Source organism: Manacus vitellinus, unplaced genomic scaffold, assembly GCF_001715985.3.
Source record: "Manacus vitellinus isolate BGI_N305 unplaced genomic scaffold, ASM171598v3 scaffold_68_pilon, whole genome shotgun sequence".
NCBI lineage: Eukaryota > Metazoa > Chordata > Aves > Passeriformes > Pipridae > Manacus > Manacus vitellinus.
Window position 1 is genome coordinate 339,750 of NW_021940744.1, and position 16,197 is coordinate 355,946.

Here is a 16,197-nt window from a genome sequence, read left to right on the forward strand (position 1 = left end):
ACTGCTCTTCAGTTTTTGTCTCCTCACAGGAAAAAATGCTCAGGAAACCTTTACTGAATTAATTCTTCAGTGAATTAATTCTGCCTTTTTTATTGTTCACAAGAGATTCCTTTTTTCATGGAGGGGAATAGCGTCATCTGAGAGTGCATAATGATGAATATTATGCCGATGGCATTGCAACTTTACTCAGTAAATAGAAATAAATTAAAATTGGTGCTAGCATCCTATAGCATCAAGATTGGAATTCTGGGGAAAAAAATACATGGTAAAGTACTGCTGCCTCATGCCTCTTCTAGTTTCCAGGTGTTACATTTCTTGACTTTCTAACTTCCAACTGAGTTTTTACTGCTGTTTTCACCTGCCTCAGGAGAGAGAGAGAGAGAGAGAGAGAGGGCATTTTATCTCTTCATATGCTGACCCCTTATGGTGTTTAAACATGAAGCTTAGTTAGAAACCTACCACCTAAGGAGTCTTTCTGCTGTGCCTTTTGCAACCAGACTTGTCTATCTCGCATTGGCCTTTTTAGCCACCAGCACGCTTGTAGCAAATGTGGGTAGAGCCCTCCCCAAATCTTCGTTTGCAAAGCCCAGCCATGATGAGTTAGAAACCAGGATGTTCCAAGCAGTATTGGTCCTTAATGAAAAATGTGCCTGAAAAGATGTATTAGACATGTCCAAGTAAGTGCTGTACTGAAAAATTCCCATTTTGAGTCATTTGCAGGCTGTTAGTGATACAGTTCTTAACAGTGGGCTTCAGAGAAATTTCTTTTGAACTCTAGAAGGAACATATAATCCTCAGAGAGGCCCACTGATGTCATCTTTGACTTTATTTAAGGAGGAGGTCTTTTCCCCCCATCTGTTCCCATTAAACTTTGTCTATCTTCATTTTCATTTGCTGCTGCTCTCTGCTGCTGGATTTATTCACAATTCATTATGCAACCACTTCCCAGGGGTGTAGTAAATGGTCATGTTGAGTCAGACCCTTAAAAAGACATCCCTCTAACAGCGGAGTTAGAAACTAAAGGGCAGGAAGACTGGCTGAAAGCTCAAGTGACTAGAGAATACAAGAGTTACTCTCCTGCTGCCAACATGTGGTTCTGTTAATCCCCAAGTGGGTCCTGGAGTGCCTTTTCCGTGTCTCGTGCAGAACGTGGACAGCAAAGCCATGCGTGAGCAGCGGCTGGACCTGCAGCGCCGGGCGGCCGAGGCTGGTGACGACGATCTCATTCCCTTTGGAGACCGACCGACTGTGTCGCGCTTTGGGGCCATCTCCCGCACTTCCAAAGCCATGTACCAGAACTCCGGGCCCATGCAGGCCATGGCGGTTCAGGGAGCTGCCACCAAGTCCATCATTTCAGGTACGGCCTATGCTCTTGCATTTTGCTGGCTGTTGCTGTTTTCCGTAGTGCAACAGTTGAAGGCAAGCCCTCTAAACTTGTCTCTTGCCTTAGAAGTATAGCTGAGGTGTGTGTCATGCTACTAAAAATAACTCCAGGGAGGGTTACACTGAGAAGCCTGAAGAAAAAGGCTGCCACTGCTTTCTGAGGTCACTTGGTCTGTTCAGCCTGGAGAAGAAGACTGATGGAGACCTCATTGCAGTAAACAGGTTAATCACAGAGGGAAGCCAAAAGGCAGGCACTGATTCTTCTCTGTGGTGACCAGTGACAGGAAAGGCTGGAGCTGTGTCAGGAGGGGGCTCAAGTTGGGTTTGAGGAAGAGGTTCTTCCCCCAGAGGGTGGTCAGGTACTGACCAGCCTCCCCAGGGCAGTGGGCACAGCACCAAGGCTGCCAGAGCTCCAGGAGCATTTGGACAATGCTCTCAGGGATGGAGGGGATTGTTGGGGTGTCTGTGCAGGACCAGGAGTTGGATCCCTGGGGGTATCCCTTCCAACTAAGGTTATTCAGTGATTCTGTGACAGGTTTGTGCACATGCAGTGTATGTCTTAGTGATTTGTTGTTGGTGTTTGGACAAAGTTACTTTGTTCTGCTGGTCCATCTGAGGTGAGGCTTATTTTAAATCTGTTGCGGTAGAATCCAGAAGCTTAGGGCTTTCCTAAATACATGATGGGAAAACATCATGATGAAGTACTGTACTGCTGCTCTCCTGCTTTATGAGTAGCAGCTCCTGCAAGCTTAATGCAGCCATTGCCTTGTGTGCTGTTAGGCAAAGCAAAAAAGTAAGAATAGTTCATTTTTAACACACCTATTTTCTAATAGTATGTATAGTGTTGCTGTCTGTCAGACTCTCAAAGATGGTCTCTTTCTTGAGGTGCACTAAATAACCTTAAGAAATATTCTCTCAAACTTCCTTCTAGATTTTTCAGGTAGTAACTTTCTAGACTTTATTACAGGTAGAACTCTGACTTCCCTGAAAGCTTAATCTTCAAACTGTATTTAAGTAGGTACGTCAGAATTATCAGTCAACTCTTGAGTCTTTTAGGAACTGAAATAGTAAAAATAACTGCTCTTATAGTGGCTGTAAGTTTGGTTTTGTGTCCCCCACCTCCCTGAAGTCCTTCAGTTTCATACTCTGGAGGGCTGTCACAGTGTTTTGGGCTCATGAGACCAGTCACGTGGAGTATTTCTGTGTTCATTTAATCAGAAAAAATGTTAGACTTCTCACTCTTAGAGGATTGGCCTTTCTTGTTGTTCTGTCTGTCCGGTTCTATGTTGGCTGAACTACTGGAAGGATAGTTTTGTAGTAATGCAACCTGGTTTTCTTTCTGTTCACTGGCAGACTACAGTCCTTATGGAACTCATGGTGGCTGGGGAGGCTCTCCATATTCTCCTCATCAAAATATACCTTCTCAGGGACGTTTCAATGACAGGTAGGATCGCTCTACTTTTTTCTTTGCCTTTTTCTAAATTTTCTTTATTTTTTTCTGCACCAGCTGAGTAAAGCTTTTTTTCTTTTCTTTTTTAGAAATCTCCTTCTTTTTTTCTTTTCTAGAAATTTCCTTATTTTTTTTTCTTTTCTGATCCCAAAGGGAGAGGCTGTCCATGTCGGATGTGGCTGGTCACGGGAAGCAGTTGCCCTCAGCCGAGCGAGAGCAGCAGCTGCGCATGGAGCTGCAGCAGGTGGACCATCAGATCAGCCAGCAGACACAACTGCGGGGACTGGAGGTTGGTACCAGCCCTTGGAACAACGGTGAGGGGTGCTGTGGAGAGAGATGAAGCTGGTAAAGCTGCTTTTCACAGGCTGATCTTTCTCTGACTGTCACGATACTCAGTAAAAAACACTTAATTTCGTTATGCCAGGCATCAGGACTATGGTACAGGTGTCAGCCTCTGCTTGGCAGCAGAACCTTCATGTGCAAATCAACACCATGCTTGACTGTGCACTCTGCTCAGTCGTGTTTGCTGTCATTCTCTCACTCCCTCTCTGTTCATCTCTCTACTCAGAAGCAAAGTCACGGTGTAGATGCCTATTCCTCCTGGCTTTACTGCCATGGGAAATGTCTGATTTTTTTGTACAGAAGGCCATGACCTTCCTCTGTTTCATGTTTGGCTTTGTGTTTGTACCCATTTCTTCCTAAATAGCACAGACCACAAGAGTCAAGAAAGTAAATATGAAATACATTTAGCTTGAAAAATTAAAGCTTAAAAGTCTATGTCTCCTCACTTTCATTTTTAAAAGAATTAATGAGCTGAAGTCTTTCTGTTTTGTGAGACACAGAAGGAGAAGTGTCAGGGCATAATGAAAGAATTGTTTTAGCAAAGTTTAAGTTACTGTCTTCCTCCTAGGAAAAATCAGTAAATATTTATCAGAAAACTGTTCTAGGTACTTCAGCAACTATTCATGTTAATGTTTTCACTGAAGGAATTGCTGTAAGTAGTGGATAGCAGCTTCTACTGAAGCAATGGTTACCTAAGAACACATGTTAGAGAAGGGTTACTGCAGATTAGGTGTCAGAGCTCACAATTAAATTACAGGAGCAGTTGCAGTGATATGCAGTGCTTAGTTACTGGAAACATAACTTGTGTTCTTGTGCTCTTGTTTGGAAATAAGAGAAGAAAATATTTTAAATCTTCCATGTTTGCCTTTGCCATAATAGAAGAGTATTGGAAAGTTGCAAAACCCATGAGTGGCCTTCCTCTCCTGCTCATCATTGTTGGGATTGTCTCAGTGTTAAATCCTACAGAGTTGAGTGTTGAGCCTTGATTTTACTATTCATTTGAAGTTGGCAGAACTACTCAGTTATTTTGAGTAACAACAGCTCTCAGTTTATCTCTTGCGTTCAAAGCTGCAAGTAGGTATTAGAAATCCAGGAGGCTTCATTGATTTACCTCTACAAGGTTGCAACAATCACTTAATTCACTCAGAGCATGAAGAACTAGATCATTCTGCTTTCTTCCCAAATGAATGAGCATTTCTACTTGAAGACCAGCCACATGTTGGGTTGTGTGCACTACTAGATGTTGTGTTTAAATGCAGAGCACACAATTGCAGAACTGGTTCCCAAGTTATTAGCAGATTTTTGGAGTGGCTGACATGGCTACTGCTTTGAGTAACTTGCGATCTGTGAATGGCTGCAGCCACTTGCTTCTCTCTGTTCCTCTGTCTGCTAATATGGGACAGTAGAGAGCTGCATATGGACATCTACATGTCTCAGGATGTTTTATATGATATGGTCATAATTCTGGCTCTCCTATAGAACTTGATAAATTCTGCTGTAAAATAAAGCACTAGATTGGCTTACCTGCAGTTACATGTTGTCCAGCAATAGCTCACAAAAGAGGTTTTGTTCAGGGTCGTAATCTTAGTTTTGAGAAGGGAGTGGTATGTGAGGAAAGCACATGCAAATTTATGGCAGTAAAAGGTATTTAACCCTGCTTGTTTAAAGGTCTTTGTGAATAGACCTGTTGCAACTTGCCTTGGAAGTGGTTTCAGTTGGGACATTGTGAGGTGTGGAGAGAGAAGTTGGTTTTGCAAACGAGCAATACTGTGGCATTATGGCCTTAGAGCTCCCCCGTGCCCGGTGTCTGTGCTCAGTTGTGTGTGTGCTTGGCTTTATGCATTTAGGCTGTTAGTAACAGGCTGCTGTTGCAGAGGGAGGCGACTACCCTGGCAGGCCAACCACAGCCCCCACCCCCGCCTCCCAAGTGGCCTGGGATGATCTCAAGTGAACAGCTGAGCTTGGAGCTACACCAGGTGGAAAGGGAAATTGGGAAGAGAACCCGTGAGCTGAGCATGGTGAGTGCTGGGGGGGTGGGAGTCAGAGAGGTGAAGAGCCCTGTAACCCTGGCAGAAAGGCTGGATGCCCACAACTGGAGTCATCCATCTCCCTCTTCACCTCTTTATTCTTCAAAACCTCCTCAGAAGTTTCTCCAGTCTTCTTCATGAAGAATTTTAATTCTAGCCACTTGAAAATGCTGTTACCTTGTTGCCATTTGAAATAAGCGTGGCGCTGAAATTTGTTGGAAACTAAACAGTCTCCAAGGTCAGTGTGCCATGAGTCCCATAATCTGCCTTAACATAGGAAACATCGTCTGCAGGTACAGGCTAGTGTTCAGAAGTCTGTGTGCTGTTACAGTCTGTGGCCTTCGCTTGTTGTTACAAGGATCATCCCTTCCTTTTGGGAAATACTGTGTCCTGAGAGGATGAGCAAATCTTAGTCTGTTTTTGTCTCATGGCTTTTGTGGGTTACACTGCGTGACTCCAACTGACAGGCCTTCATCATCGGCCCTAAGGGATGAAGTCTCCAATTCTTCTAACACACTGTTAAAGAATTTTTCATCTGTCTTTTCTTTAAAGGAGAGCCAGTCTTCATTGGATATGAAAAACAAACTGGGCACCGCTAAACAGACAGAAAATGGACAATTAGAGCCACAAAGCAAGGTTCCAACTGAGGACCTCGCACTGACATTCAGGTAATATGGGCCTTCAACCTGTCTTTGTAAGAGGAGAATAATTTCATCCAGGGTCACTCTCCTGTGTGAATAATTCCCCCTGCCTCACATCAGCTCTGATGGGGAAGCATCTACTAGGAAAAGAGGATACAAATCAAGCTTTTATAGTGCAAGCATGAATTAAGGACTGCTTTAGTTGATGAGTAGGTGAGTGGAATGAGACTTAGGTAAATTAATGTAACAGAAGACTTGCAAAGTCTGTCAGACCAGGAGTCCATCTCGACAGTATTGGATGATTAATAGGGAGGAGCAGGAGATAAACAACAACCATAAAAGAAATCTCTACCTGCTATATTGGTTTCAAAGAAAATAGCTGTCCCAAATGTGAAAGGAAAGTTATTCCACCCTGCTAAGGTTTGTCATGTGGATTTGTCCAGGAAAGTACGTGACTTTGAACCTAAGTTCTGTTTAATTTGTAGGCAGTTATCTTTTGTGTGGAGATGCTGGGATTAATTTCAGTTCACATTTAATAGACAGTTGGAATAAGATGTTGGCTCGGAATGCTGGAAATGTCCACAGCAAGTATTTTGAGATGGCCACAAGCATCTGTGCGTATTCAGACTAGTATTGAACAGAGAAGCTCAGATGTCATTACGTTTACATAACTTGATGTGAGCAGTTTGGAATCTGGATATTTATTCAGAAAACGTGTCCCTCAGTTGCTGATGCAGTTTGCACTTTCTTCTTATAACCCATTCTTGAGTTCTGCACTGCACCATTAGATTGAAGCCTCCAGAGCAGGAACTAGTTTTTTCATATGGAACTCTGAAAGTAATGAAATCAGAACAACCACTTATGGTTTTTACATTAAAAGAACCCCCAAACATAAGATAAACTATCCAGGTGAGTTAAATATTCTGGAATGTGTTCATTGAAGTAATTTTACTTGAAATAAATGAAAAATCTCAGTAATTACTTCTTTTCACCCACTTCCCCTTTCTCCTCAACCTTCCCCCAGCAGTGATGTTCCGAATGGGTCGGCTTTGACACAAGAGAACATTGGCCTCCTGTCAAACAAGGCGGCGTCTCTGAGCTTGTCAGAGGAGCCTGAGGGAGGAGGGGACAGCCACGACTCCCAGCGAGCCGGAGTCACACCCACATCTGCTCCATGAAGCCAGGCCAGCACACCCCGAGCTCCTCCTGCCAGGGTGGCAGCACCTTCCATCACGTTTTTTTTCCAGGGGTAATTGGAGAAAGCCAGGAGCAGCAGCAGTAGCAGAGCAGCAGGTCCAGAGGCAATGTGCACAAACACAACTACTAGAAACAAATCCTGCACATAGTTCACATTAACGCATTTTTTAATTAAAAAAATGAAAATTAGCAGTATCTGCAAGCAATTCAAATTAAATTTGTTTTTGTTCTGTGAATGAACTTTATTTTAATAACTTTGGACGCCTTGAATCCCAGGGCTTAAAAAAAAAGATATTATATATATACTCTGTTTGATTAATTGTATGATCTTAATGAAGTAGGTTTTTTCTTTTATTTTGGTATTATTACATACCCAGTGCATAATTCCTTATCACCTTAATTTCTCAATGACTAAAACAATCTGGCCGCTTCCTTGTGTGGTTTAAGAGTAAACAAGGAATGAGGGTTGGAGAGTAGCTGTGAAATTGCAGCGTCAAAAGATGTGCAGCAAACTTCATTCTTCCCATTGTGGCCAGGAGCTGAACCCCAGCTTCTTACTTAAATCGTTGAATTTAAACTACAAGTGACAGAATCCTTGCAATTCAGCAGGTGTTGTGGTTTGGTTTTTTAAAGGTGGCATTGTTTAAGGTCTGTATGTTAGAAATTGGCACCTGAGAGTCAGCCTGCAGCTTGTCTGTCAGTGCTGCAGTGAATCCTTCCTGGATTCTCCTTTCCTAAGGAAAATATTGCATCAAAATGGCCACTGGAGGTGCAGCACAAATCCTGCCAGAAGTACTGGGAAGCAAATTTGCTTGACAGATCCAATGCTTTTCCAAGTAGATGCTTTGTAAGTATAAGCTGGAGAAGCCATCAACCTTTTTTGATGTTTTCTTTAAAAATTAAAGAAATGAAAGATTTTATTCTTGCTGCACGTTTTTTGACTCCTTTGACATACACTAGGGTGAGACCCTGGATACAAAGAACCCTGGAGAACGATTTTAAAGTGCTGCTCCCTCTGCACCTTCTTGGCCTGTGTTCTCTTTTTTTTTTTCTGGGTTAGACTACTAAATGGGAAAGCACTGGTTATGTAATAAATTACTGCATTGCTTTGGTTGGGTAAAGCAAGAGTTATTGAATTTTCTTGGGTTTTAGTTTTTTTCCTTAACCTTAACTCCTGCTGAGGTCGTAGCAACCTTGGGCTAAGCTTTGCATTCATCATACTGTTAAATAAAACAAAAGGGGGGGTGGGAGGGGATACAGTCTCACTATTGCCTACCAGTAGGAGAGTCCAAACAGAAGACTCTTTTGAGTAGCAATTATTTAATTTGCCCAGTCAAGGCACCGCGTTTATATACTATTTCACATTGAATTTGATTATGCCCTACAGACCTGGCTGGTCAAGGATTTGATACACATATTGGCTTGGGATTCGAGCTTTCTTTTTTATTTAAATAAAAATTTATATATAAATATATATATACATATATACATAGTTATATCTGTATATATATTGGGTATGTTTTAAGAATTTTTTCGCATGAGCGCAGCTGTTGTGATCAAATGTCTGGGAGGTAGAAGCACTGAATGAAAATAAAGGCATTTTTCAGCTCACACCCCCCACTCTCCATATGTCTTCACATGGGTTTATTTCACTCTTAGTTGAACTTTGGCCTCTGCATTGCCAAGAGTAGTTTGAGGCTTGCTTTGTTTTCTAGCCCCTCCTAACTTTGGGCAAAGAACCATCTTTGCACTAGAGCAGCTTCACCTCCAGCTTGTCCCCACCCATCCGTACCTGCTGCTTGAGGCCAAGCATTCCAGCCGCTCCCCTGGAGACCAGCAGGGCTGGGGGGATGCAGTTATGAGTCTGTTCCTCCCTTCTCTGCTCTGGCCAGGAGGATGATGAAGGTGTTTCCCTGGCTGCCTGCTTCCAAGTCACCTGGCACAGGCAGCCTGCCCTCTCCTCCCATCATTTAGTGCAGAGCACCACCCTCAAGTCAGCCTTCTCCTTGGTTTTAATTAGTTTATACCTTCCTGCTGTGTCTATATTAACACAGGAAGCTCACCTTAGTCGAGATATTTAGTGCAATATTCTAAACTAGGAGGACAAGCCCAGAATGTTCCTTTTTTGACTGCAGTAATTGTGGATGTAAAATTAATTTTCAAAGACGGTTACAATAGGTTTGACTCCCAACAGATTCATTTGCAACACTAGGAAGAAAATCTGGAGGGCGAAAACCTTTTTACCTTTTATTTAACTAGTTCTCTTGCCAGATTAGGGATTTTTCCTTTCTCCACTTTTTCTACTGGGAGTAATTCTGCAGTACGAACTACTCAGATTGCTGGCCTGCATATGGTGAATGCTTCCAAAACTTGGGGATTAGAAAAGAGACCTTACTGTTTTGGGTTGTTTTTTTTTTCTCTTTCATCCAACTGTCCGTGCTGTACTTCGTGTGTAGTGTCCTTGTTGTGATCAGTGTGTCCAGGTGAATGCCCTGTTTGCCCAGAATTATAGTTTGGCTTGTTAAATAGTGTGTTTAATATCTACTAACAGTATTGATTTTTAGCTTTGGTTCTTCCCCTCCTCCTTTTCCCCTTTTTCTGCCTTTTTTTTTTTCTTTTTGCAGAAGTTAAGTTGATTAAAACAAGTTGAACAGCAAAGTGCAGTGCATGCTTTTCAGTCTTTTTCTGAAAACTGCACGTGAAATGTTCCCTTTTTGTGGAAAAACTGGGAGAACTCAGAGAACAGAGAGCTCTCCATGCAGTTGGCAGCATTGATGGTTACAGCAAATAAGCTGAAAGTCAAAATGTCTGGAGCGACTCTATCCTGCTACGGTCATTGCTATAGCCCATCACTGTCCCATTTGTACAGGAGTGCTGCCCACCTCTGTGAAATCAGTCTTGGCTACGGATTGCTTTAGTTCCTTCTACCTGGGCAAGAAGGAGCAGTATTACCATGGTGTTAGGGCACTGCTGCATCCTTTGGTAGGTAGATGGAATTTCCTACTGCACCAGACAGCTCTTAACCCTCGCTGATACCTGGGTTCCAGCCCCGGCACGGACAAACCCCCCCAAATAGAAAGCTTCAAGCAGAAGGTTGAGCTTCAGTGCATCAGTGATACAGTCAGTGTAGAAATGTCTGTTTATTCTGTAGTGTTACTTTCCTTTTCCTGTCAACATCTCTTCTTCCTTTCCTGTGACCTAGTTCTGATTTCTTAATAGGAGAAATTTAACCTGTTTCTTCTGCCCCTCTTACCTGCTGTCCCATTTCAGTGTAGGACTAGATCAGAGCACCTTTCAAGCTTGCAGCACAGTTATCCCCTTCGTTCTCAAGATCTTTTCTGTCTTGTTTTTTCTGAGCCTTCACTCCCTTTTTTTTTTTTTTTCCTCCTTTCCTCCTGTGGCTTGCCCATCCACCCTCCCTGGTTGTGTAACAGTGACAGCTTGCTGCCTCAAAACAGAGCATTCAAATGAATTCGCTTAGCCAATAACTTCTGTGAAGTTGCCTTTTCTAATGGTGTTATTACTCAGTGATGCACAAATGTGATATTGCCCCTACTGGTAGGCAAACGGGGGATCTGTATAAACATGATAGACTGCTGTTTTCTTTAAAGGAGAGCCAAAGACTTGTGCTTTACACTTTTTTTTCCCCCTGATGTAGCCATTTTGATTGTCAAGCGTTTGTAGGGTATCGTGAGTTGACTGTATTATCCTAATAACAATTTCCAGAAGTTAATGATTGTCAAGCCTTGCCCATGCATTCAATTGTGGAAAATCATTCCATTGAGTCATACAATTTGCAATGTACTGACATGTATCTGGGGTGTTGTGATGTACTTTCAGTCTCTCATGCACTCTCTCAGCTGATGGAATGGCTCATTTGGAGAGGGAGAAGGAACATAGAAATCTCATAATCCAAGAAGCCTTGTCTTTAAGTGTTTAAATCTAAATTGAATACTGATGGAAAATCTCTTCAGTTACATTAAAAGATAAATCTGTGTTACAAACGTGACTGACTTTTAAGCCCATTGGAACTGGAAAGACTTGTCAGACTTTACATTACATTAAATTAGATGTACAAGAACCAAACTTGTATGGTCATATTGTCTCTTGACAGCACAAACTGAGTAAGGTGGGGCAAATTCTTGTCTTAAAAAAGGGCCAGGACAGAGGCTCAAGGGCAGGAGTGCCAGCTTCCTTCTTTGCTCTAAAATAGGGAAAACACCCAGACATATAAGCAGTGTGCAAGTTTTGTGCTTGTCTGTGTGTGTATGAGGAAGTGTTTGTCGTCCTAGGATAGACAGAGCAGTGCTAGGCCATGATTCAAGTTCTGTCATAATCCACTTCCCAAAACACAGCCTTCCATTTTGCCTCCTAATGTTGCTGATATAAAAACAACCAAAAAACCTCAGTGTGTCAGCAACTTAATTTCTTGTATCGTAATATATCAAGTTACCTGGATGAAAAAAAAAACAACCCAGGAAGCAAAAGTTGTTGAGTTGACATGAATTGGAAAAACATCTGCCTCCCTTGAGTAATGTAAACTGAATTTCTGAGGGAAGTGAAGCAGATCTTCTGAGCCACCTTTTGGGTACAGCCTTGGTGCCAAGAGCTGGGTGGTTGTTACTTGTAAATCAACATACTGATTATTTTGTAGCACAAATTGATTTGCTCTCACATCAAGTAGACACTGAAATGTCAAAAATATCATTGGGAGTTCTCTTTTCCATAGTCAAGTGTTACCAACTGCATTATTTTCTGTGGGAATACCAATGGATGAAAGAGGCTGGAGTAAGTTAGTTCAAATTACACAGTAGAAGTAAGGAATTTTGGAGAATGTTATTGCAGTACAGTGTCCTTACACAGTTAACATATGGTCTTCATTCTTCTGTAAGAAGAAGAATGTAATTGCTTAGTGTTGTCACAGCCTCCAAGGCACTTCTTGTGATGCAAGTAGAGCTTAATTAGCAGGGAAAGGAGAACAAACTTAATGCTTATTTTGTTTGTAATATAATTTCCTAATGGCAAGTGTGATATCATGTCGTGGGAAGTCTTTGAACAATGGTAAGCAAAGAGGCTGCAGCTTTTCCTGAAATTTCCCAAAAAAACAAGCATGTAGCAATGTGGATTTGTCTGCATAGGAACATCCCAGTCATTTGAAGCTTAAAGTATGTGGCCATAATATTCAAAATTGTGTGCCTGTAGCTTAGTAACATGGATAATTAACTGATCTTTCCCAGACAATCTTTGCAATTCCAGTGAGTTTGTGTATGATTTGAGTGCCAATTGCCAAGTGTTCAGCAGTTGGGAAGGTTTAGGTGACAAGGTACATCCAGCAAGGCAGCTTTCTTTGGATATACCATATCGATGTTTTCATATGCCAGGAAACAACTGATTCTGAGATCTGAAAGCTCTAGGAAAACACAATTATCAACTTCAATTTGAAACATGTAGTGTTGGGAGAGATGGAAGCAACAGGTGCTGCAGTGTCTCTGGAAATAAAAAGCATTAGACATGGTGGAATTACATGTGAAATATATATGGGGAAAATATATCTGTAAGCAAAAAGGAAAAAGAAAATCTTGTGGAATATTTGATGTTTAAGAAATTATTTGCTTCTTTGTAATGTTAAAAATACCTAATTTATAGTTCTGTGGCAGACAGTACTCACAAGTCTTTGGCATCCAAACCAGACTGTGTATTGGATGGATCCCACAACTGGATGTGTGTGCTGACCTCTTTATTTGTAGCTTTTTAAAAAGAAACTTGGCAGCAGCCTTTTAAAAATGTGTGAAGCAACCTGAGGGAGAGGAGGAGAAGCCGCCCCGTTCACCTCCCAGCTGCTGCCCAGCTCACAATTGGGACCGTTCACCCGCAGCCTCTCGCAGGTGAAGCTGCTCAGCTTGGGCAAATCAAATGATTTTGAGGGTTTTTCCTAATTTTAAGGAGTTCCCATTCCCCCTTTGGCTTCTGCTTGCTGTGTAAGCAGCCTCCATGCTAAAAGGAGCTTTCCTTGCAGTCGGCTTAGCAACCGTGCTGTAGCTTGGCTGTTCTTCCCTGTTTCCTGTAACTGGTAGTGGAGTGTCGAGCTCTCTCCCCATTGTATTTGCTGCTGTGGGGAGGAAGACGTAAGAAAAGGCACATGTGAGAGGAGGGAGGAAGAACTGTGGGATCTCTACAACGGCTCCCACACCCTCTTTGAAATCATCTGCTTCCAGTTGTGGGATTTCTCTATAGATGATCTTTTTTTTCCTGGTTTCTGTAAGCCTAATTTTCTTCGATCTTATTAGTTCCGTACAAGTCTCCCCGAGACATTCTGCAGTCATTATCACCTTTTTGGGTGGAGTTTTATTTTAATTTTTTGGTTTGTTTGTTTTTTAAATAACTTTTTAATATTGGTGCGTATATGCTTGGGATAGAGCTCATGTAATTTTCCAATCGTATTGATTGTATGTGATTGTGCCCTGCAGAGGTATATTTAACAAAAATAAAATAAAGGATAGTCTAGGTAATAAAATGGAGACCATGAGGTTTGTTGAGTCAGGTTATGAACTATTTCTTGAATTTATTTAGGATCCTGGATAAGTGAAATTCCCTGTCTGCTGTTCTCATGAATCAGTGCTGAACAAAATGTTCATTCAGTCTCTGTTCGAACTGGGGTTTTTCTTGCTTTTCTTCTCTTTCTGTTGTTTTCTTCCTTTTCTGCTCTTCCTTCCCATCAACAAAAATTCTCACTCCTTTATGGGAATGGGTGACTCTGGGTTGATATTGTGGATATTTATTGTCTGTAACTATCAAAACATTCTTAATAGGAGTAGAGATGAAGTAGAATGTATGAGAAGAATTCCATAAATTGAATTCTTTGCAAGTTCAGGGGAATTTTGAAGTCTTGTACATACAGGCCTAGTCACGGGGGAGATGTTCAGAGGCACACAGGGAGTTGGTGCCTCTTTTCCAGGAAAGGTTGGATGCTTTGCTACCTTTGGTGAAAACTGAGATGACAAAAGGAGTAGAAGAAAGAGTTCTCTATATCAATCTCCCTCTGTCTTTACTCCTGCAATATGCTTTTTAAACTTGAAAGAAAAGCCTTTTAGATACTGTGCTGAAGTGGGACAGAGTGGATTGAAGGAGGCAAAAGGATCCAGAGATCTGAAAGTCAGTATTTGTCTCCTTTATTTTCTCTTCAGACTTATAGAGCCAACCCTGTCATCTTTGTACGAAAGGACAAGGGAGTGGAGACCTGTGTATGTGCATGGTGGTTATATAGAAAAAGCCATATGTTGAAATGTTATTTCTTCAGTCTTCACTTTGCTTTTCTGCCTCTTAAAGTTGACTCAACCTCACCTTGCTCTCACATAGTGTCTAAGGGTCCTTTGTGTTGCAGATTCAACAAAAACTGGTGGAAAGGTGATGATTCACTATTTGGTTTGTAAATAGACAAGGTCTTACCTGCTTTTCTGTCAGCATTTATATTAAATGATAAATTAATGGAGAACACTTTGAAATATCTCTCGTTTTCTGTCTGGGGTGAATGCGCATTCTTCTAGATTTGGTGTGAGGCGTAGGTCTGTCAGATCATCCCTCTAAGGCTTTCTCCAGGTCAAGGTGTGTTTGTTGTCTGCTGAGCTGGAGCATAAGAGATGCCAAACAGCAGAGGAGCCACATGTCTCTCCTTGGTCTGGTCTGTTCTCTTCTGACTCCACCTGTAAACAAAGTGACTCCTTCACCAGAGATGAATGAGAAAGGATACTCAAAATAATGTTTTGCTAATTGCTCAGAGTACATATCTAAAAACCAAAGCCTTCAGAGAAGGAGGGAGCAGCATTCGTCTGATGTTGAGCCTGGTTTGGGACTTGCCTTAGAGTGATGAAGGTTTGCTCCACAGTCTACTCTGTGGTTTTTAATCTTCTCCTTTCTGTCCTTTTTGTGGATTCTAACAAGTCATTATCTGGCTATAAATCTGAAACTGGCCAAACCAAGGCTGCTGCTTGGCTGAAAAACTGTTCCTTCTCCTATTGCAGGGCAGGCAGAGCCTTCCGGCTTTTGAAACGAAGATCTGAAGTGCTGTGGAGCATCAGGTCCCTTTGGAAGGGAGTGGTGGGTGCTCTGCATCAAGAGAGATTTGGGGAAACTGGGATTTTTTTTTTATGTGGAAAAGAGGGGGAACTGGGTTCAAGTGGATGGTACCTGCTGGAAAATTTTTTTCCCTTTAGGTGTGGGTACTAGGCTAGAAGGGAGCTGCAGAAGGTGAGCCCAGAACATGGGATTCTTTGATCCCATCACACTCTCTGAGTGCACTGTGCCTCATCATAAAACTCCACAGTGAGCACCCAAAGCACAAACAGAACTAAGGAAATTTGTGTTCCTGCTCACCACTCAGATGTATTTAAAAGCTGTTTCTTTCCAAATAGAATGTCTTCAATTGTTTCTGTAACCCCCTTCCCCATAACTGTGAACTCCAACTCCCTGTCTTCTGGACTACAAGTGTGGGAGAGACCAAAACCAAGGCTTGATGCTTCATCTCCCTTGCCCCAGGCTGCCAGGCTTTGGTGCTCGATGGGTTTGAGCCTCTGGTCCCTGCTTTGGGTCTGGGAGCAGCAGCTTTTGGAGAACAGCCCTTCCACTGGAGCAGACGGGGCAGCTAATGGCTTGTATGAACACACTGGCATCTTGGATGCTTCCTTAGGGATATCCCTGCTCAGGTGTGAGTGATGGGCTGTTGCTTGGACCTGAACCAGCAACAAATTACCATTTACGTGCTGCACTCAAAAAATAGGTTTACTCTGCTCCTCTGGGAAGGGATGGCTTGGGCACTTCTGTGACATGTGCAAAACAGTAGGTGTTTGCTCTTGGTTTTACTGCTTTAAACTACCCCTGAGAAGTGGGTGAATGGAAACCCGTGCTTGGATGTCTGCCTTGGTGTGGAGCATCCTTAATTCACCCCGGAGACCCTGGGACCTGTGAGGTACCTCAGAAAATTAAACCAGCAGCCACCTGGAGCAATAAGGTGTGCAGTGCACAGGTCCTTCATTTCTCATGGAGGACATTTTACAGTGTCTTTTAATTTATTTCCACAATCTCTGTCCCTTTTAATTATATCCCATACTGGTATAGTAAGGCCTTTTACTTCCCCCCAAACCATTTTGCAGCTGCATTTTGC

General features: G+C 42.3%; 1 protein-coding gene across 9 annotated transcripts in view; it reads left to right on the forward strand.

Annotated features, from left to right (window-relative positions):
- RC3H1 (ring finger and CCCH-type domains 1) overlaps positions 1-13,560 on the forward strand; it is a 60,036-nt gene extending 46,476 nt beyond the window's left edge. For 3 of the 9 annotated variants that reach the window (XM_018083816.2, XM_029964025.1, XM_029964024.1), the window contains exons 15-20: positions 1,147-1,357; positions 2,737-2,827; positions 2,987-3,122; positions 5,023-5,193; positions 5,755-5,870; positions 6,868-13,560. In XM_018083816.2, coding sequence (XP_017939305.1) covers positions 1,147-1,357; positions 2,737-2,827; positions 2,987-3,122; positions 5,023-5,193; positions 5,755-5,870; positions 6,868-7,021 — 879 coding nt within the window. In that variant the 3' untranslated portion in view covers positions 7,022-13,560. The remainder of the gene's footprint in view (positions 1-1,146; positions 1,358-2,736; positions 2,828-2,986; positions 3,123-5,022; positions 5,194-5,754; positions 5,871-6,867) is intronic. The other 6 variants (XM_029964023.1, XM_029964026.1, XM_029964027.1 and 3 more) reach the window with 4 other exon arrangements.
- The last annotated feature ends 2,637 nt before the right edge of the window (positions 13,561-16,197 follow it).